We start from the raw sequence: 18,454 nt of genomic DNA, 5'->3' as shown, positions 1-18,454 counted from the left end.
GTAAGCCCTTAACAGTGTAAAAGCCCACTGTGAACTCAGCACAGTGTAGCAGGTGGAATTCTGAGCTGTCAGCAAAAGTCCAGGGTGCCACCGACTCACTGTTTGATCTCAGACAAGTCACTGGGCTTCTCTGTGCCTCAGTTTCCACATTTGTAAATGGGATCATAACATGTAACCTCCCCTCAGGGGTCCCCCTCCAGCCTCACCTCTTCTCAATACCCTTCTTACACGTGACCTGCCTCTTCTAGAAATACTTGGGTTTTGCAGGATGAGGGAGAGGGAGGAAGCTGAGGAAAGTGTCCCACTGTAACTTTTTTCTGTTACATTGCTCATTTGTTCTTTCTTTTCTTTTCTTCTTTTTCTAACAGAATCTCACTCTTGTTGCCCAGGCTGGACTGCAGTACCGCAATCTCGGCTCACTGCAACCTCCACCTCCTGGGGTCAAGCGATTCTCATACCTCAGCCTCCCAAGTAGCTGAAATTACAGGCGTGCTCCACCATTCCCAGCTAATTTTTTATATTTGTAGTAGAGACAGGGTTTCACCATGTTGGCCAGGCTGGTCTCGAACTCCTGACCTCAGGTATCCGCCCACCTCGGCCTCCGAAAGTGCTGGGATTACAGGCGTGAGCCACCGTGCCTAGCCTTGTTCATGTATTTCTCAATGTGCACAGAGGCTGGCTGAGGATGTGCTGGAGAGACCCAAATGTATCCTGCCTTCAGACCTGCCCAAGGCCACTCCCAGCCCTCAGGGAAGCTCTTCAAGTGTTCAAGGTGCCAAGGTAGGAGACGGCACAGTTCCTAAAATAATGCCATAGAAGGCAAGAGGCCCCCAATCCCAAGGGCCCTTGAGGATGCCATGGGCTGGGGGAGGTGGGTTGCCGTAGCTGGACAAAGCTTAGCAAAGCGCCCTGGAGGCGCGGCCGCCAGAGCCCCTGGGGCCGCTCACAGTAGTTGCTGCTCCAAACCTGCTTCATTTGGCTGCGCCCCACGGTAGCAGCTGCATCATGTGCCATTAAAATGTATTTTTTATCGTTGACATTTGCCAGACGCCCTCCCCATTGAAGGCAGGACCAGGAATTTGGGGCATTTTATCAGCCCTGCGGCTTCTGTTAACCCTTTGGTTTCTGTCCTGGCCGGGCCAGGCGGGCCCTCGGGTCCTCTTCCCCTCTGAGCTCCCTTCTCTGTAGCTGGGAGTGCCCTTTCCTTGGGTTGGTGGTTGGGCTGCCGCCCTTCTAGGTTTCCAGGGATGGGGCCTGGTGCTGACGCTTAATGAAAGGTTTAACCCGTTAGTGATCAGAGTGCCACGAGAAAGGCCAGAGTCAGGCTCTTCCATGGCAAGTCTTGGTCAAAGTCTTAGTCTGGGAAGACTCTGCTCTCATCGTGCCCTGGGGCACCGGGATAACTTAGAGAGCCAGCTCAACTGAGGAACGGGTGGGCCAGGACCTGGCTTGTGGGTACCGGCCTTCCCTGGGCTCCTCGGTTGAGCTGGGTGACTCCATCCAGCAGGAACCACACTTTCTGCCTTCTGCACTGGCCACTCCCCCACCAGCCCTCAGTGACAAACCTCTGGACCCTCACAAGGCGAGTACGTAACTCCCCAAACCCCAAAGCAGGTCCTGCAGCTGGGGACCTGCCGCCCAACTGGGGGCCTGCCAGGTGAGGAACTCAGAGTGAGGCTACAGGACACAGGTCCCGCTTAGAGAGGCCTTGCTATTTGTCCCTTTCCAGGACGCTGGGGATGCTCCTGTGGTGAGAGGAACTGGGCCTGGAAAACACCTCCCAGCCCCTTTAGGTGACTCCATCACCCTGCACTATTCACAGAGCTGCAGGCACCCACAAAGGACCCACGTTCCCAGAAGATCCAGCAATGGAATACTTGGGAGGTGGCCCGATGGCTCCAGGAATGCCCAGTTTCTACCTGAGCACCTTTGCACATGCAGGTCCCTCTGCTGTCTTGATCTTCCTTTCACATTTTCTTCTCACCTTCTGGGCCTAACGTCTCTTCTAGGAAGGCCCACCTCTTCCAGGAAGGCTCAGGTCCAAGGGCCTGCTCTGAACACCCAGTTCTGAAACTTGCTTCTCATGCGTTATCTACCTGGCTGTCATTCTGCATCCTAGTGGCTTCCTTTCCCTTCAGTTACACTCTAAACTCCTCAGGAGAAAGGGCCATACCTTTTATCCTTTTGTACCTCCAGGCTCCTTTGCCCCCAGACAGGATCTAGTGAGGGCAAGGTCGGGTTTGAGAGTGGGAAGATCTGGGCCACGGCCACAAACCCTCCATGGGAACGTGGGCAAGTCCCCTCCTCTCTGGTCTTTGCTTGCTCACTAAAGACGAGATCATCTCTAAGGCGTTTTCCAGGTCAAAAGTGGTAATGAAACATGCACAGAGGCGATCTCCCATGAGCTCTATGTTCCAGCTCCTTGGCATGAAGGCCTCTCCCAGTCACTCTCGCCCTCCAAAGGTGGCAGCACAAAGGAAGAACAGAAACTGGACTGAGAGAACCCAGGATAGAGACATAGGCACCAGCACCTCATGAAGGTTGTGCAGGACACTAGGACACGTGGCAGCAGCCTCCCTGCTCCTGTGACACCTGGACAGTCATGAGCAGTCGTGGGCTGATCAAAGCACTGGGTATCATCATCAACTCCCTTTCTCCTCACTGTCATCCACCTCCAGGTGCACTCAGTGACTGATTCCTGTGACTCTATCTATAAAACAAAAGCCCCTCCATTCCCTTTGCATACCTCTGCTTCAGGCCCCACCATCTCTGGCTGGGCCGCGGGGACAGCCTCCCCCTACTTCCGTGTACTTTCTCTTCATTTCATCCTGCAACACATCCCATCAGTTCACTCCCCTGCTCACAATCTTCTGGGAAATTCAGGAAGATGTGCATTGCTTAAGAGCAGAGCCTTTTGTATTTCCTCCTCTTCCCCCCACATCCCCTCCTACGACTGCTGCCAGTATATAGGGCTCAATAAATGCCTTATATCCACAATCCACCTTTGATTGTTCCCGCTTGACCCTTGGAATAAAGGCCAAACTCCTTAGCCCATCAGACAAAGTCCCTGATGACTAAGGTGGAGAGACTGCCCAACACACCTTCCGAGGCAGGGAACCAACCAGGCTCACAGGGAAACCTGCAGAGGGAAGCTGCCAGTCCTACAGGGGCAGGTGGGAGCCACTAGGTGAGGGTAACCCCAGTCACAGAGAAGTCAAGAAGGGTGCAGACGCCTTCATGATCTCTGTTCACCAGCGTCAAGTCCTGAGCAAGCTCTTCTCCTTCTCCAACCATTGGGGTCCCCATCTATAAAGTGGGGACTTTGACTAAGTGGTCCCAAAAACCCCTCCTGACTCCGACAGTCTAGAACCTCGACAAGTATCTGGAAAAAAGTCCCACCCATTGAGCCAAGGCAAGTATAAACTCGAGCCTTAGTCCCATCAGCCGGGAGAATGTGAAACCAACTCAGTGACTCACACACCTGGCTTTGCTCGGAAGTTCCTCAGGCGCCACATTAAACTACTTTGCCAGAGTTTCACATTTATATTTGCTGCAGAGGATATGGGGCCAAATGGGCCAGCCACGTCAACAACCCCACTACATGACTGGTTCCGTCATCATCATCATTTCACAGAAATGGGATTCATTATGTTCTGGCCACTATTCAGAAGCCTGTTCTATTTTAACAACTGCAATTGCGCCAAACATCCCTCTCCTCAAGAGATCGCCATAGCGTGCTTGGCCAATAAAGCCCAGATCTATCTACATTGGAATCACAGAACATTAGGGCATGGAGAGGCAGGCCATTGAGATCATTCGTGTCCAGCTCTCTAATTTTACAGATGAGGAACAGAATGCTGGTAGTGGAGACGTGACTCGCCCAGGAACACACAGCTGGTTGGAGACACAGTCTGCAGCAGGATCCAGATGGCCTGTGAGAGAGCACACACCACTCTAAACAAGCTCAGAGTTCATGAGAAGGTGCCAATTAAACACTGTAAAGGACTTGGGTCAGCAGGCCCTACTGTCCATCACAGAACACACATTATGTGGATGCTAGCCCCTCAACAGTGTGGCTAATGTCCATTTTGTCAGATACTAAAACCAGATTTACCCTGTATCATAATTTTACTTTCTATGACTACCTTCTCCATCATCCTTCTGATCCTCCCCAGCCCTATCAAGAGGTTAGGACAGTGACAGGATCTCAGCTTAAACACCAAAGAAGAAAAGAAAGAAAACTAAGACCAGAATGATAAGAGGTACGTCCAAGGAAAATTCAAACTAGAACGAAATCAGGGAGCCCATCAGCCCACTCCAGAGGCCTTGGCCAGAGGAACCTCAGGCCTCACGCCCAGGGAGCAACACTAGGGTGGTACCATGGGGCCTCCAAACCTTCCTGCCCTCTGCCACAGCAACAGCAATCACAGCTGGCACTTACTGAGCATAGCCTGTGTGCCAGGCCTTGTGCTAAGTCATTTACATGCACCATAAACTTAGTCTTTACATTATCCATATAAAGTAGGCATTAATTATTATTGCCCTTATTTTAACGGGTGAGGGACTGAGGGTCAGGGAGGCACAGGCATTTGCCCAGCATCAGACAGCCAGTTTCAGGCACAGCCAGAATTGGTACTAGTTTCCAAGCCTGAGTTCATACCTCAACCTGGCTGGGGAGGGTGGGACCTGATCTGGAGCTCAGGGCTCGGCACATTGTCGGGGATCAGCAAATGTGGAAGGAAAGGAGGAAAGAGGGAGATAAATAGCTCTGGGTCCCCACTGGCAAATTTGCATCATAAGCTTTGTGGGGGGCATCCAGCATAAGCTTTGGCAGGGGAAGTGGCTTTGCTGTCTAACTACCACCTCCTTCAGGAGTTTCTCATGCACTTACCATCCACCAGCACCCACTGGCTTGCCAGACACGATGGTTAGGCACTAGGATGTCACAGTGATTGGAAACCTCATGGTTTGCTATCTGGTGATGAAGTCACATAGTAACCCCAAAATTGAGCAGAAATAAGCAGTGAGAAAATGTAGTGAAAGAAAGGCTGCATTTATCATGGTAACAAATCAGGTGACACACCTAACGAGAAACGTGCAGGGTCACTTCAAGGAAACCTGAATACGCTTGAAGGACCAGAAAACCCTTCAGCAAATAGAAAAGGATTCCTATCAGTCTTCTCTAAGTAAATTTATAATTTAAAGCACATCCAATAAAAATACAAATAAAGTCCTTTTTTTTTTTTTTTTTTTTTAACACTACAAGCTTATTCTAAAGTTTATGTGAAAAAATAGACAAGACTAGCCAAGAAAACTCTGAAGAAGATCAGGGAGGCCCAGTCCTGCCAAACACTAAAACCTATTATCCAGTCTCAACACTTACAAGACTGGCGTGTGAACAGGCACACATTCATATGGGGATTTAGTGTTCAGAAATAAGGCACCTCAACCAGGGGAGGAAAGTGGACGACTCAATTAGTGATCCTGGGACAACTGGATAGCTCTCTAGAAAAAAAAAAAAATTGGATTCACACCTCAAATCAAGGCCAGGATAAATTCCAAAAGGATCAATGGTTTAAATGTAAAAATAAATCCATAAAATACTAGAAGAAAAGTCCCTTATAAGTAAAGATTAGGGCTTTCAATAACTCAAAATCCAAAATCCAGAAGGAAAAGATTGATCAATTCAATCAAAAGCATCGGCGTGGGAATATTACTACAGGCAAAACCAAACGACAAACGATAACCTGGACATGTGTAACTCATATCACAGATAAGAGCTACATCCTCCTAATTTATAAGAGTTCTTAGAAATTGATATCAAAAACCTACAAGAAAAATGAGCAAAGGATGAGAACAGCAGTTCACAGGAGAGGAAATTTATTAAAACAAGATGCTTAACCTTACTCATAATAAAGGAAATGCAAATTAAAGCTAAAACTGATATCCACTTTTCACCTGTCAAGCTGACAGAAATCCAGAAGTTTGTTCTCCCACCCTTATTGGTAAGGCCATAGTCAGTGGTGGAAATATATACATCAGTACAGCTCCCATGGAGGGGAATTTGGTGATAGTTTCAAAGTTACAAATCCGCGTACCCTTTGAACAGGCCATTTATCTCACAGATACACTTGGCACAGTGTAAAATGGCATATGTACAAGCTTAATCAGAAGAGCAAAGAATTAAAAAAATCTAATTCGTTCAATAAGAGCTGGCTACATGATTTCTAAAACAATCATTCGATAAAATTCTATGCAGCTGCAGGCCAGGCGCGGTGGCACATGCCTGCAATCCCAGCACTTTGGGAGGCCGAGGCAGGCAGATCACCTGAGGTCAAGCGTTTGAGACTAGTCTGATCAACATGGTGAAACCCTTTCTCTACTAAAAAAGGAAAAATACAAAAATTAGCTGGGCGTAGTGGCAGGCACCTGTAATCCCAGCTATCCAGGAGACCGAGGCAGGAGAATTGATTGAACCCGGGAGGTGAAGGTCGCAGTGAGCCAAGAGCGCACCATTGCACTCCAGCCTGGGTAACAAGAGCGAAACTCCATCGCAAAAAAAATTTAAAATAATAATAATTCTGTGCAGCTGCAAAAGGGATGAGGAAGCTCTCTCTGAATGCACTATTCTCTAAGAGATATTAAGTTTACAGAGCAAGATGCAAAAAATGTTTCCATAGTATGCCACCTTTTGTGTGTAAAAGAGGGGATTCCAGATTACACATTCTGTCTGTGTGCAAAAACAAAACAAAAATGCTGAAAGGAAATTAGTAACTGTGGTTGCCTGTACTGGGGGTTGAAACAAACAGTGGATCAGGAACAAGTAGAAAGAGATGTCGTATTGTAGACATTTTAATTTATTCAATGATTTATGTTTAAAGCTTGTGAAAGTACTTCCTATTTATAAATAAAATTTTAAGATGCAAATAGGTACAAAATTATAACTTTGGCAAGTACTAGCTTGAAAAGTTGCATAGTGCTCTGACAGCATAGAATGAGGACCCCAAGCTTTCTCTCTGAAGAAGGTGCATTTGAGCTTGGATCCCGCAGCTCAGGAGTAGCTACCTAGGCAAAGAGGGTGGGAAGATAGTCCCAGGGCTAAGGGTGGGGCAGTCAGGCCTATGCTGATTATGAAGCCCAGTGGCTAGAGGAGGAAGTCACATATTTATGTGGGGACTAACGAGTGCTACTTTGTGACTGAGGAACTGCAGTCCACACCTCTAGCCCAGGGGCTAATGCAGCCCCTCCCACAGTTGGACTCACTGGGTCAGAAATCATAAACCGGCCCTCCCTCCTCAGCAATCTGGGATACCCACATGCCACCATTTCCATGTGGTGCTGCAGGATACAGGTCCCACCTATGCCCCAGTGAGGCCGTCCCCAACTTCCTGAAGCCCAGGTATTTCTAGAAGCTTATTCAGAAGAGAAGAGGAAGAAAGCTGGGGGAAGCAGCTTCCCTTCCCATCTTATGGTTGCCTGGCACAGGACCCTGCTGGGTGTGGGAAGTAGTGGCAGGCAGGAAGGAACAGTGGGCAGGCAGCTTCTGTGGCCAGAACAGCAGAAGCAAAGCTGAATTCAGGCCACCTGGAGGCAGCGCATCCAGCCCGAGCCCCATGGTCCTTTCTGCTCCTGCCTGGCCCACCCGCGGGACTGGAGCTGACTCCCTCTGCCCTCCTGAACCTGCCCTCCAAGGTTCGGACTGGTAAATTTCTTGTGGGCTTCTGCTGTGAAGGCTTTCCTAATCCCACAACAAAAACCCACAAGGAGTGTTCTAGTCAGAGCTCAGTCCTGTCTTTTAGGAGGTTCTGGCCATGTGGTCTGAGAGGTTCCTGTTCCAGGGCCCCATCTGCCACACACGACAGGCTACCGGGCCCAAGACTTCAACCTAAGGTCCTCAGACTTCAGAGGAGAGCAGCATTCATGGAAGAAGGGCATCTTGAATTACAGGAAAACCCGGATTATCCCAAAATGACTGTTCCACACCCCCGACCCCGACAGTCAGGGCTTCCTGCTCTTTGAGGCCTTAATGCACCCACGAGCAGACACATGGGCTCTCAGCCACCCTGCTCATCTCCGGGGATGAGGAAATGGGGTGGCTTGGGCCCAGGGATCTCCAGGCTAGAAGGACACTGAGTCTACCTGTTGGACCCCAAGATGATACCGCAGCCACTCTCATGGGCTCTCAACTTGCCCTTTCGCGAGGAGAGAGCCCACCCCTTTGGGCAGGAGTTGGGGGTGAGGGCTGCCAATAGGAGGCAGCTGCTCAAGCTCCTGGGATACCATGAGGATCCCTAGGAAAAGTCCAAGCTCATGTGGCTGGAGAAAGTCCCTTGAGGCCTGGAAGCTTTCAGGGCAAGCTGAAAATGTAGAAGTGGTTGTGCAGATGGAAGGGCAATTCCCAATACAATGGGCTTTTCCCCAGCCTCTTGCACTGAGAAGCCAAGAAGGGTGACTCCTTCACCCTTCAATGAGAGCTCACCACTCCCACAGGCACGGGCCAAGGGGCAGAAGAAAGTCAATATCCAAATGGGTTGCTGTGCCCTGATATGTCCCTCCACAGCCCTTGTCTGAATGGCCAGAGGCTGCTCCCTCTTCAAGGGTGCTCTAAATTGGTGAAGATACCGCAGCAAGAGCCCTGGGTACGGAAAGGCAGTGGAGAAGCCCAGCACACTGGACCGGGAAGCAGAAGGCCTGGGTCCAAGATGGTACCTGGGCCCTGCCACACCCACAGGGCTGTTGCAGCCAATAAACTGCAAGTATGGGTAAGTGTGAGGATGAAGGGAGAAGGAAGATGCTCTGCGTCCCACTCATCCAGGGAGAAAGCTGAGTTCCCGTGGGTAGTATCCCTGTGGCCAAAGCAAGGGAAGCCCCAGGCAGGCATGACAGGTGTAGCCAGGGGCACGTCTAGCATCACAAGCCCATCAAGCAGCCTCACTGGCCCTGACTCTATGCAGGTTGTCACCAATCACTCATAGACCCAGGGAGAGCCACTGAAGAGGTTAGCCAGGCTGTGAAAAGCTACTGCTAGGCTGTGAAGGCCAGTGCACTCTCTCCCACTTCCTATAGAAGGCCCAGTTTTCCATCCCTTAACCCTCTCCCCTCTCACTTTCTAGAGGTTGGAGAAAAGAGGAGTCCTCTGAGACATCCCCACAGCTGGTAGCCCTGACAACAAGCTGGCGCATCCAAGATCCTCTCCAGGCTTGGATCCCTAGGGACAAATGGCCACCCAAAGATGCAGCTCCCCCCAAGCTCTGTATTCACCCCCCATGGGGTCTGTGTGTGTGTGTGCAGTCATAGGCCAGGTTCCCTAGCCTCCCAACACGGAGACCCTCCCTATCCTTTGAGGCTGGTGCCACAGCCTGGCCAAGCACAGGAAGTTAGGTAGGAGTTGACTGGGAACAAAGTCTTGACCAGGATGGTGCCCTGGGAGACCCAGGAAGCCCCTCTGCCTCTAGGCTGAAATGCCCTGGGGCTCGGGGAGGTGGGAACTTGGCTGATCCTCCCCACTGGAAGTCTGCCCGCCCTGTATGGGAAACCCAGTATAGGGACTCACAAACCAGATAAGTTGGGAGTTGACGGCGTTAATTAAGCATTCTCCTAGCTGCTTGTTTATAGCTCACCAATGACTCAGAAGAGAACTGAACAGATTCTGAGAAATTAAAACTAGAAGTTCGTTGCCAGTTACATACCCATCACTCAGAAAAGAAACATGGCTGGAGTTTTCCATAGGAACTATGCTTCAAAGCTGGGGCGTAAAAGCGGGACATACCTGCACACCTCGCAACCTCAGCAGCCACACCTGCATCTCGAAGCCTCCACTGCCCCTGCCCTGCACTTCCGCAGTAACCATGGGCAGTCTCGAGGGGGTGGGGCCTGTGCCCTGGCGGATAGTACCAGGTCCCCAGACTTCTGTTTGCCACACACTAGAGCTAAAAATTTCCACATAAAAATCTCTTTCTTGTGGACTTGCCAGGGCCAGATGGGGAAAGAATGAGCTTGGGCAGCCTGGATGGGGCATCAGCAGCATCCCTGGGGCTTCAGAACTCTTCTGTAAGGGCCAGGCCAAACCCAGCAGGAGCTAACACGGGAGCCAGAGCAAGGTCTTTCCTTCCAGGAGCAGGCGGCTGTCAGGCCAGGCAGATGGTACATACCAAAGAGGGGCTTCGGAATGCATCCGTGACTGTTGCTCAAAAAGGCTTACTCCTCTTGTGTTATGTTCCAGCAAGGGAAGATTTTGGGGAACTGAAGCTGAGACCTGACCGGTCACCTTTATCATCATAGCTGCCATTTATTTAGCACCTCCTATGTGCAAAGTGCTTCCTGTATACCTTCTCATTTATGTCTCACAACCATGAAAGGTACATATGGTCATCTCCATTTTCTAGACAAGGAAAGTGAGGCTCAAAAAGTCTGAAACAATTGCCCAGAGTTACCCAGCCAGTAAGTGGTGGGGAAGGAAGTCCAGCTCTCTGCACGCCTTAGAGGCTTGAGCTCCTTCCCTAAACTGGCCAGTGAGTGCCAAAGCCTGGAGCTGGATCCTGGAGTGGATTCTCCCCGTCCCCATCCTGGCCTTTCCCATCCCTAATACTGCCCCAGACTTGCCTCCCGAGGCAGGCAGCCCCCATCCTTACATGGCCAAAGGGGTCCAGGTGGTTGTTTGTCAGCTTCAACTTCTGGAAGGAGACCAGCTGCCGCATCCAGTGGGCCCCTGTGGCAGGAGAATCCGGGTGGACATACAGCCTTCCTGGCATGGCCGGCTCAGCCTTCCCTGCCACCATCCTGCCAACAGAGCAGATAAGAGCGGGCGATTACTCCAGGGGCAGGTGAGGCCAGATTCCCTGTCCCCTCTTGGAGCAAACCCCCATTGACCAGAGAAAAAAATAGCTGCTGGTCCCACCATATTGTCAAATTAGTACTTCCAGAGTAGGAGTGAGGGACAGAGGAGAGAATGCTGAGGAGGAGACAGCAGTTCTGAATCTCCTTGATTTTACTGCAGTAGAAAAAAAAGGGAGGTTACAGGGAAATGGGATCATTTAATTGAAGGACTGGGGCTAATCACAAAAATATTGTGAGGAGCTTTAGGCACTCCTATGTATATTTACACTTATGCTTTAAAAACTTTTTTTCTTTTTAAGAGACAGGTTCCCACTCTGTCACCCATGCTAGTGGTATGATCATAGCCCCCTGCAGCCTCCAATTCCTGGGCTCAAGCAATCCTTCTGCCTCAGCCTCCCAAGTACCTGTGACTACAGGCGTGGAACCCATGCTCAGTTAACTTTTTAAAATTTTTATGGAGACAGGGATCTTACTATATTACCCAGGCTGGTCTCAAACTCCTGACCTTCAAGTCTTCCTCCTGCCTCTGCCTCCAGAGTAGCTGGGATTACAGACATGAGCCACCACACCTCGTATGATTCTGATTGTCACATTATAAATTATATTATTTAGAGGGAGCTTCTCAGAGGACCTAGACAACTCTCAAATGGCTAGTCCCCAAAACAATGGTAAGAACTTCATTGGTAGCTCTCCCGGCAGCCAGAGCCTGCTCTGAGTTCTAGCCCAGAGAGGGAGAAGAAACAGAAGCATGGCCCTTGCCAGGACGTGGCCACCAAATCCTGCCTCCTCAGTCCAATCTCTCCAGCTCTGTGGCTCACCTGCCACGGAGCGCAGTGTCCTGGCTGGCTGCTCGCTCTTGGAGCGCTGTTCTGAGCTCCCAGGCAGTCAGGGACTAAGGAGTTGGCCTCATGAAAGGTAGCCCAGCATTTATTTACCTGGCCCCTTTTGGTTTTGTGCCTTCACCTCTCTATGTCTCCCAGCTCCTTGCCAAAGGTTTCTATCCACCAGCCCCCTGGTGGAGCCTCACTTTGTCTGGATGGCTGGAGGGGCCTGAAGCCAAGGGGAACATGAAGAAACAGGAGAGTGCCTCCACACACCAGGTAATGGCCCTGCTCTTAAAGTCCCCAAGAGAACTGCTTCCATCTTCCCCACAGTGAAGCACTGACAGAGTCTAAATCTGGCCAGTGTTAATGATTTGTCTGTCACCTGACAGCATAGTCACCAAGTCCTGACTGTCCATGGCCGTAAGGAGAGTACAGACCCTGGCAATCCACCAACTCCCAAACATGCAGTTGGTTTTCAGCCCAACCCCAGCCCCACCTGCAGCAGGCATGCAGACATTCGCTGACCACCTCAGCCTCTGCAAGGCCAGTTCCAGGCAGTGAACTCCAGCCTGCAGACCTGGGCAGTCACTCAGGTAGCTAAGAAATCCCCCAGACAAAACACTAGGTGGGGGCGTGCGGCAAGTGGGCAGTTGAGGGAAGGTGGGCCATGCGGTGAGGGGCCACTTACCATTTGTTGTCACAGAACTTGTAGCGATGGTCATCGGCGGGGACGATGTCAATCAGCAAGATGTACTTGGTTTTGGGGTTCATGCCTGTGACTTTTACCTTGTAGCTGGGGAACATCCTCCTGGGGGAGCCGAGGGGTGAGGCGGAGCATGTGGACAGAGCACCAGGAGAGGTGGAACAAAGTGAGCAAGGGGGCAGAAGGCCACTAACAGGTGCTGCCCTTTTGGCCAGCGATCCTAGCATTGGTCACAGCTGTGTGATCTGCGCAACTCACTTCCCCCTCTGCCCGCGCTGCAAAGGGAAAAGGTGGCACTGGCTGCTGTCTCTGAGCCCCTGCAGCTCTCAGTCTGTGTCTAGGAGGAGAGTTTACCCCATTTCCCAAATTCACTTATCCCCTCCCCCATGATCCCCTAAGACTTGGGGCTAGTGCCTGTAAGCAGCTGAAGCACAGAGACCCCAGTCAGGATTGTGGGAGCAGATTCTGACGCCAACCTTGCTGCCTTAATTTCCCTCCTGTCCTTTGCCAGCCCAGACACAACTGAAGTTCTGGGGTGCAATTATAGGGGGCTGGAAACCCCCATCATCTACTTCCACAAATAATGGGCTGCCTCCTCTGGGTCATGCCTCTGTGGAAACCTTTAGGCCTAAAACCAGCTCGCGGGAAAACAGGAGACTGCCGTCCAAAACCCTGCTAGGTTTGGGTTCTTCCGGTGTATCTGTCAGGGGTATTTCTCCCTGTGAACACCTCACCCGGACCTGTGCACCCTGAGTATCAGGGGAAAGTCGGTCCAGGAGCCTCATGGATAAGAGAGGGCAGGGATTCTGAAACCACTTGCCATGGTCACAGCCTGGACCCCATTGACAAGCCTTAGGCAACTTACTTGAACCTCTCTGTGCCTTGGTTTCCTTATATCTAAAACAAGGATAACATTACCACCTATCTCATAGATTGCTGCGTGAATGACCACAGACCCCTGCTGCACTGCACCCTCAGCAAAGTAAATGGAGAAGTGGTATGACCTACTTCTATGAAAATGGGTTCACCAAAACCCAGAAAGTTTGCCATTTCCTGCAGCCCATGCTGAGGCTGTCCAGGGCCTTGAGGTTCAGGGCACATTCCAGAGGGGGCTTCCGCACACCCCTCAGCACATACGCACACACAACAGCACAGTGCATACACAAACGCGCTGGGCACAGCTCCCTCCCCTGGTCACTAGGTCCCCGACTTCAGCAGAGGGAAGAACGGAACTTCCTCACCATCCTCCTCAGACTCCATCCCCCACCCCCAGCTGATCTCCCACAAGGTGTACCCCAAGAGAAACAGGATCCAAACCCAGCTGAAGACACAATAAAGATACTAAGCCCCACTGAGCTGTGCCACTGCCTGGCTGGTCCACTCTGGGACAACCAGCAGGTGGTTCTCTGCCTCTTACTAACCCAAGACAGTATGGGACCCTGGAGAAGCTATCCAAGATGCCACAAACAGATTATCAGAGGCCCCTATTTTGTCACCAGGGGCACCAGCTTACCTGGACAGGACAGGGCTTCCAGAAAGGATCAAGGACTCTATAAGCTGGCAGGCCCTAAGCCCAGGCCAGGACCCCGACTGAGGCAGAGGGTTCACTTCCTTGCCAGCCCACGCCCCGCCCAGCCCCACCTGTGCCCCTCTCTTGCTGGAGGAGAGGCCTGTGCAAGCACCGCAGGACGGGGAGGTGGGGATGTGGGGTGTGTGTGCCCAGGCACATGTGAGCGGGTGTGCGAGTGCGCATGTGTGGATGTGTGCGTGCCTGGAGGGAGGAGGGAAGTTCTAGCTGCAAGTCTAGGGACTTATAAACTGTGTGGAAGAATTTGTCTCAGATGTCAATTGAAAGCATTTTCAAATGTCCACCCCGCCCCCTCTCCAGGAATGGGGGAAGTGAGGGGCTCAGGAACCCAACCCTGCCTCCCACTTACCAGCCCCGCTATGGGGCCTGGGGGCGCAGCTGGAGCTTGCACCACCCTTTCCCGGCCCTGCCTCTCTCCTGGTGGGCCTACAGCTGAAGCAGGAAGGGCAGCAGCTGCCTCGCCTCCCCCTTCCGTGGGGTGAGGCCAAGAATCCTGCCCCCTCCAGGCCACCATTTTGTAACTGCCACAGAAACAGCCACAAAATGGGGCAGTTCTGGCCATACTTGGGCTGGCCTGGCACCGGGGCCCTGCACTCAGCTTGTCTCCTGTCATCATTCCAGGTGGCAACAGTAGAGGGCAGCCATGGCTTCCCTCCAGGGCCAGTGTCCACACAGGGGGCTGGGAGCGAAGGGCTCTCTGCCACTTTGGCAGGCATCATAGCCTAGGCTGAGAGGAGGCTAAGGGGCCCTGGCCTTCCCCTCTCCTTCTCCCTGCTGGGCTTCATCTCCACAGCTCAGGAGGCCAGGCTGACACTGACTGAGTGCTTTCGGCAAGGCCTTTGAGGAGGCTGCTCTCTGCAGCCCCAGCTGGTGTCTTAGGACCTGGCCCCTCCTGGAAGCTGATCATAGGCCAGATTCCTGACTGATAAGGAGATGTGGCATCCGTGCAGGAAGGGGGAGTACCTCCCAGCCTCGGGTGCCCTGCCCACCAGTTCCCCTCTATCTAAGGCATCAGCGCTCAGGAGCTGAAGGACTAGGATGTCTGGTCTGAATGAGGAGTTCAAAAGCCCTCTGCTCGGGGCTGAACTGCCTCAGGCAGTTCCATTGCCTTCAATGCAACAGATGTCTAGGTCTTGGCAGGGTCCAGTTGGGGGACTGCTTCTGAGCCATGCAGAACCCACTCTGGGGTGGAGTGGGGGGCCCTAAGCACTATCATTTCCCTGCCTAGGTGGCTCCAGAAGGAGGAAGGGTCCACCCAGGGTTGGGGAAGGGCTGCCTGTGAAGGTGAGGCCCTCTCTGTCCCCTCCATCGGCTTCCTGCCCAGGTCGAGGGGAGAATTCAAGGCCTCATGGGCATCTGCCCTTGGGTTCCTGAAGGGACTAAAGTTGGTGCCTAGATGCCTGACTTGGGGGTGTTCACCAGCGTGTCATGCCTAAGGCGACAGAGGCCAGGCTGGGTTTGGGAGCTGTGACTTCCTATGAGCTCTGCCTCTCTAATGAAAGGTTTGAAATGATGGAGTGAGACGTAAATTGTTTCTGTGATTTATGGCATAGAATGTACCTGAAAACCAACACCCTACGGTGGAAAGCAACGCCTCCCTGTTTGTGTGTTGGGGTGGGGGAGGTGACCAAGAAGGAAAGCACTGCGGGTGCCGCCTGTCTCCACACAGGCCCTGCCACCAGCGCTGGCGGTGACGCCCGCCTGTCCCCGACACTCTGCGCTCTACCTCTGGGTCCGCCCCGGCGAGCCCTCTCCCTGCGCGTTCCTCCGCTCCCCTCCCTGCACCCTCTCTCTACGCCCCCCACCCTCTCCCTGCTCCCACCCGGTCCTCCTGTCCCTCCCTCTTCTCAGCCCCTCGGCACCCTTTCCACTTGCCCGGCACCTTCTCTCCGCGCCCCAAGCGCCGTCTCCATGCTCCCCTAGTTCCCCGCGCCCCGTCGGGATCCCGCGCCCCTAGACAGATGGGGGCTCCCCCCGGCACACGCGGAAACGGCTCCGCCAGGGGAATAAACAAGCCGCCTGCTCGCCGGCCCGGGAGGAGATGAAAGCCCAGGGCTTCTCCTCTGATCATGAAACAGGCTCTGAAAGGGTGCGGGGCTGGAGCCTTTATCTATTCATACTCGGAAATGGCTTTAGAATGAACTGCTAAGATAAGCTTCCTCGGACATTTCTCGGTGTTGGAGGCGTGCGGGGTGCGGGGCAAGGGTTTGGGGCTTTTTTTATTCTGGCAACAAACCCACAACTGCGAACTCACTGCTGAGAGGGAACACGCAAGTTCTAGCTGCGCTCCGAGAGCCCCGGGAGCTCCCCGGCCAAAGCGGTGGCCAAATTCAAGGCGCTTATTCGCAGCGCCCTTCCTGGGGAGAGGGACAGAGACTACCGGATACCCCTAGATTCTCTCCACCTGGAGGGTCCCCCAATCCCCAACCCCTCTGCAGCCCCGACTTTCTCGGAGGTCCCTGGGGACTCCAGTAACAGCTACACGGACCCTCCCTTAATGTAGGGGAACACCAGCCGGAAGGGGTCAGAAGTCTAGAGAGTGGTTTCAAGGGTGGGGATGGCGCTGACTGGGTAGGCACACAAGGATTCTGGGGCGGTGGTGGTGATGATCTATTTCTTTATCTGGATGAAGGTTACACGAGTGTGTTCATTTTGTGCAAGTCTGTAAAGCTGCATCCTTAAGACGCGTGGACTCTTCTGTAGGAATGTTCCACTTCAATACATTTAGGTTAAAAATTATATATGTGTGTACACATACACAGGCGCCTTGGAGCCCAGAGTCTGAAAAGAACCCTACAGCAGTAAAACGGCAGGGGTCCCCTGAAAACCCTTTGTTTCTCCAATCCTGATGTGAGGGTCGGGGCGGGGGGGGGGCGGGGGGGGGGCGGGGAACTCTTCAGGAGGAATCCTAGGTGTGCAGGGAAGAGCCCAGAGCCCAGGGCCCAGCGTCCAAGGCTGGGGTTAGGAGTGGGGCTGCTGGTGCCACCTACACTGAGACCAAGCCTTTTATAGCCAAGTGAGTTGATTTTGAAGCTAATAAATCGATTTCCACATTTCACACACACATACACAGAGGCATACACACACAGTTTTCTAATTCACCCAAAGCATATTTAAGAAATCTTTTCCCTGAGGGAGGGGCAGGGGTGAGAGTGTGTGGAATGGATGTTGTTTTGGAAGATCAGTTGCTTCTCTCAGATTTTTTTTTAAGGCACTTCCTTCTGATAGACTTTTGCTTTCAGAAAATACTTTAAAAAGAGATCAAAGCACTCTCTCCCCAACCCACTTTCCCAGTGTCTTCAACCCTTACTTCTCTTATCATCCACGCCACTGGGCTCTGACGCTCTGTATACAGAGTGAGGGCAATTGGCTTTGAAGCCCCGGATTAAGCCGGGCCAAATCCTTGCCTCAGAATAACAAACAATACAGGTTCAACAGGAGTTCTCATCGGTAGTTCATTTTTCAAACGCAAATTCACTGTCACTAACACAAGCAACATTGAACTCAACAGGCTATGAAGGCTGATAGTGGAGATTTATCTGGTGGCAAAACCATGACCTAGGAGTAGGGCAGTGAGATGGTTAGGCAATTTTCATTTCGGGGAGGTTTATATTTGAATTTTTTTGTGGAGCTCACTTTTATCTATGTTTGGGAGAAAATGCAGTTTCTCACATGTATCAAGCTTGGCAGGGATGTGGGGAGGCCAAGAGAGGGATCCGCTGTCTGCGGTTATCAGCATGAACCCTCTGGACACAGAGATCCAAGAGACTGAGACAGGCTGTGGAGGGCTGTGTCCCCCATTTCACACCTGACATGGAGGTTGCTGAGTATTCAGAAACTGGTGGCTCCCACCGTGGTGGGCATTTTATCCACCAGGCCAAATTGTTTGGCAGTTCAAAGTCACTATCCAGTGAGAGGGATTCTTCTCTCCGTTGACCTTCAAGACTCTCAAGGACCCAAAGGGCGAAGGTAGGAAGAAAACTTGTGACCCGAGAACTCAACCTGGCTTGAGAGCATTCTGGCTCCCCTCCTCCAGGGCCTGCTCCTGCCCAGCCAGATGGCAGTTATCATGTCCCTAATCAGCCAGGGTCTCTAGGGCAGAGCCACAATCCACACTGAATAGGACCCCGTAAAAAAGCAATCAAGGGAACTTATCAAAGTAGGGGTTGTGTTCTGGGGGTGGGGTGCCTCATCTGTTTCCCTGTGTAGACCTGGTAACTGCCTCACTTCCCTTCTCTGGAGTTTGGTGTATGTTCTCTTGGTTCTCCTCCAGCTCTAGCCATCTAGGAAGCTATGATTCCAGGTTTAGCAGCAAGGCCCAGACTGACAAATGGAAGTGTACCAAGAAGGGTTCCAGTAGAGGCACACAGAATTTGGGGAGCGGGGAGAGGCACTGGACAGGATGTTGAAGAACCACATCTCAGTAAAGTAAATCAGAGTAAATCAGAGCAATACAGTGGTTGCTGAAGGAGGGGGCAGCTATGAAGGAGGAAATGGGGTCTG

The 18,454-nt window shown here is 52.1% G+C and overlaps 1 protein-coding gene and 1 long non-coding RNA gene across 3 annotated transcripts in view; one reads left to right on the top strand and one right to left on the bottom strand.

Moving 5' to 3' along the window:
* LOC144335491 (uncharacterized) overlaps positions 1-2,997 on the top strand; it is a 207,592-nt gene extending 204,595 nt beyond the window's left edge. Inside the window, exons 6-7 of the long non-coding RNA XR_013406373.1 lie at positions 673-780; positions 1,730-2,997. This is a non-coding gene — a long non-coding RNA (uncharacterized LOC144335491). The remainder of the gene's footprint in view (positions 1-672; positions 781-1,729) is intronic.
* TBX4 (T-box transcription factor 4) overlaps positions 1-18,454 on the bottom strand; it is a 32,521-nt gene that overhangs the window by 6,611 nt on the left and 7,456 nt on the right. For both annotated transcript variants that reach the window (XM_015120019.3, XM_015120020.3), the window contains exons 4-5: positions 12,349-12,468; positions 10,632-10,779 (exon numbers count right to left, since the gene is read on the bottom strand). In XM_015120019.3, coding sequence (XP_014975505.1) covers positions 10,632-10,779; positions 12,349-12,468 — 268 coding nt within the window. The remainder of the gene's footprint in view (positions 1-10,631; positions 10,780-12,348; positions 12,469-18,454) is intronic.

This window comes from Macaca mulatta, chromosome 16 (genome assembly GCF_049350105.2).
Source record: "Macaca mulatta isolate MMU2019108-1 chromosome 16, T2T-MMU8v2.0, whole genome shotgun sequence".
Lineage (NCBI taxonomy): Eukaryota > Metazoa > Chordata > Mammalia > Primates > Cercopithecidae > Macaca > Macaca mulatta.
The sequence above is the reverse complement of the archived record's forward strand: the minus strand, read 5'-3'. Positions and strand labels throughout refer to the sequence as shown.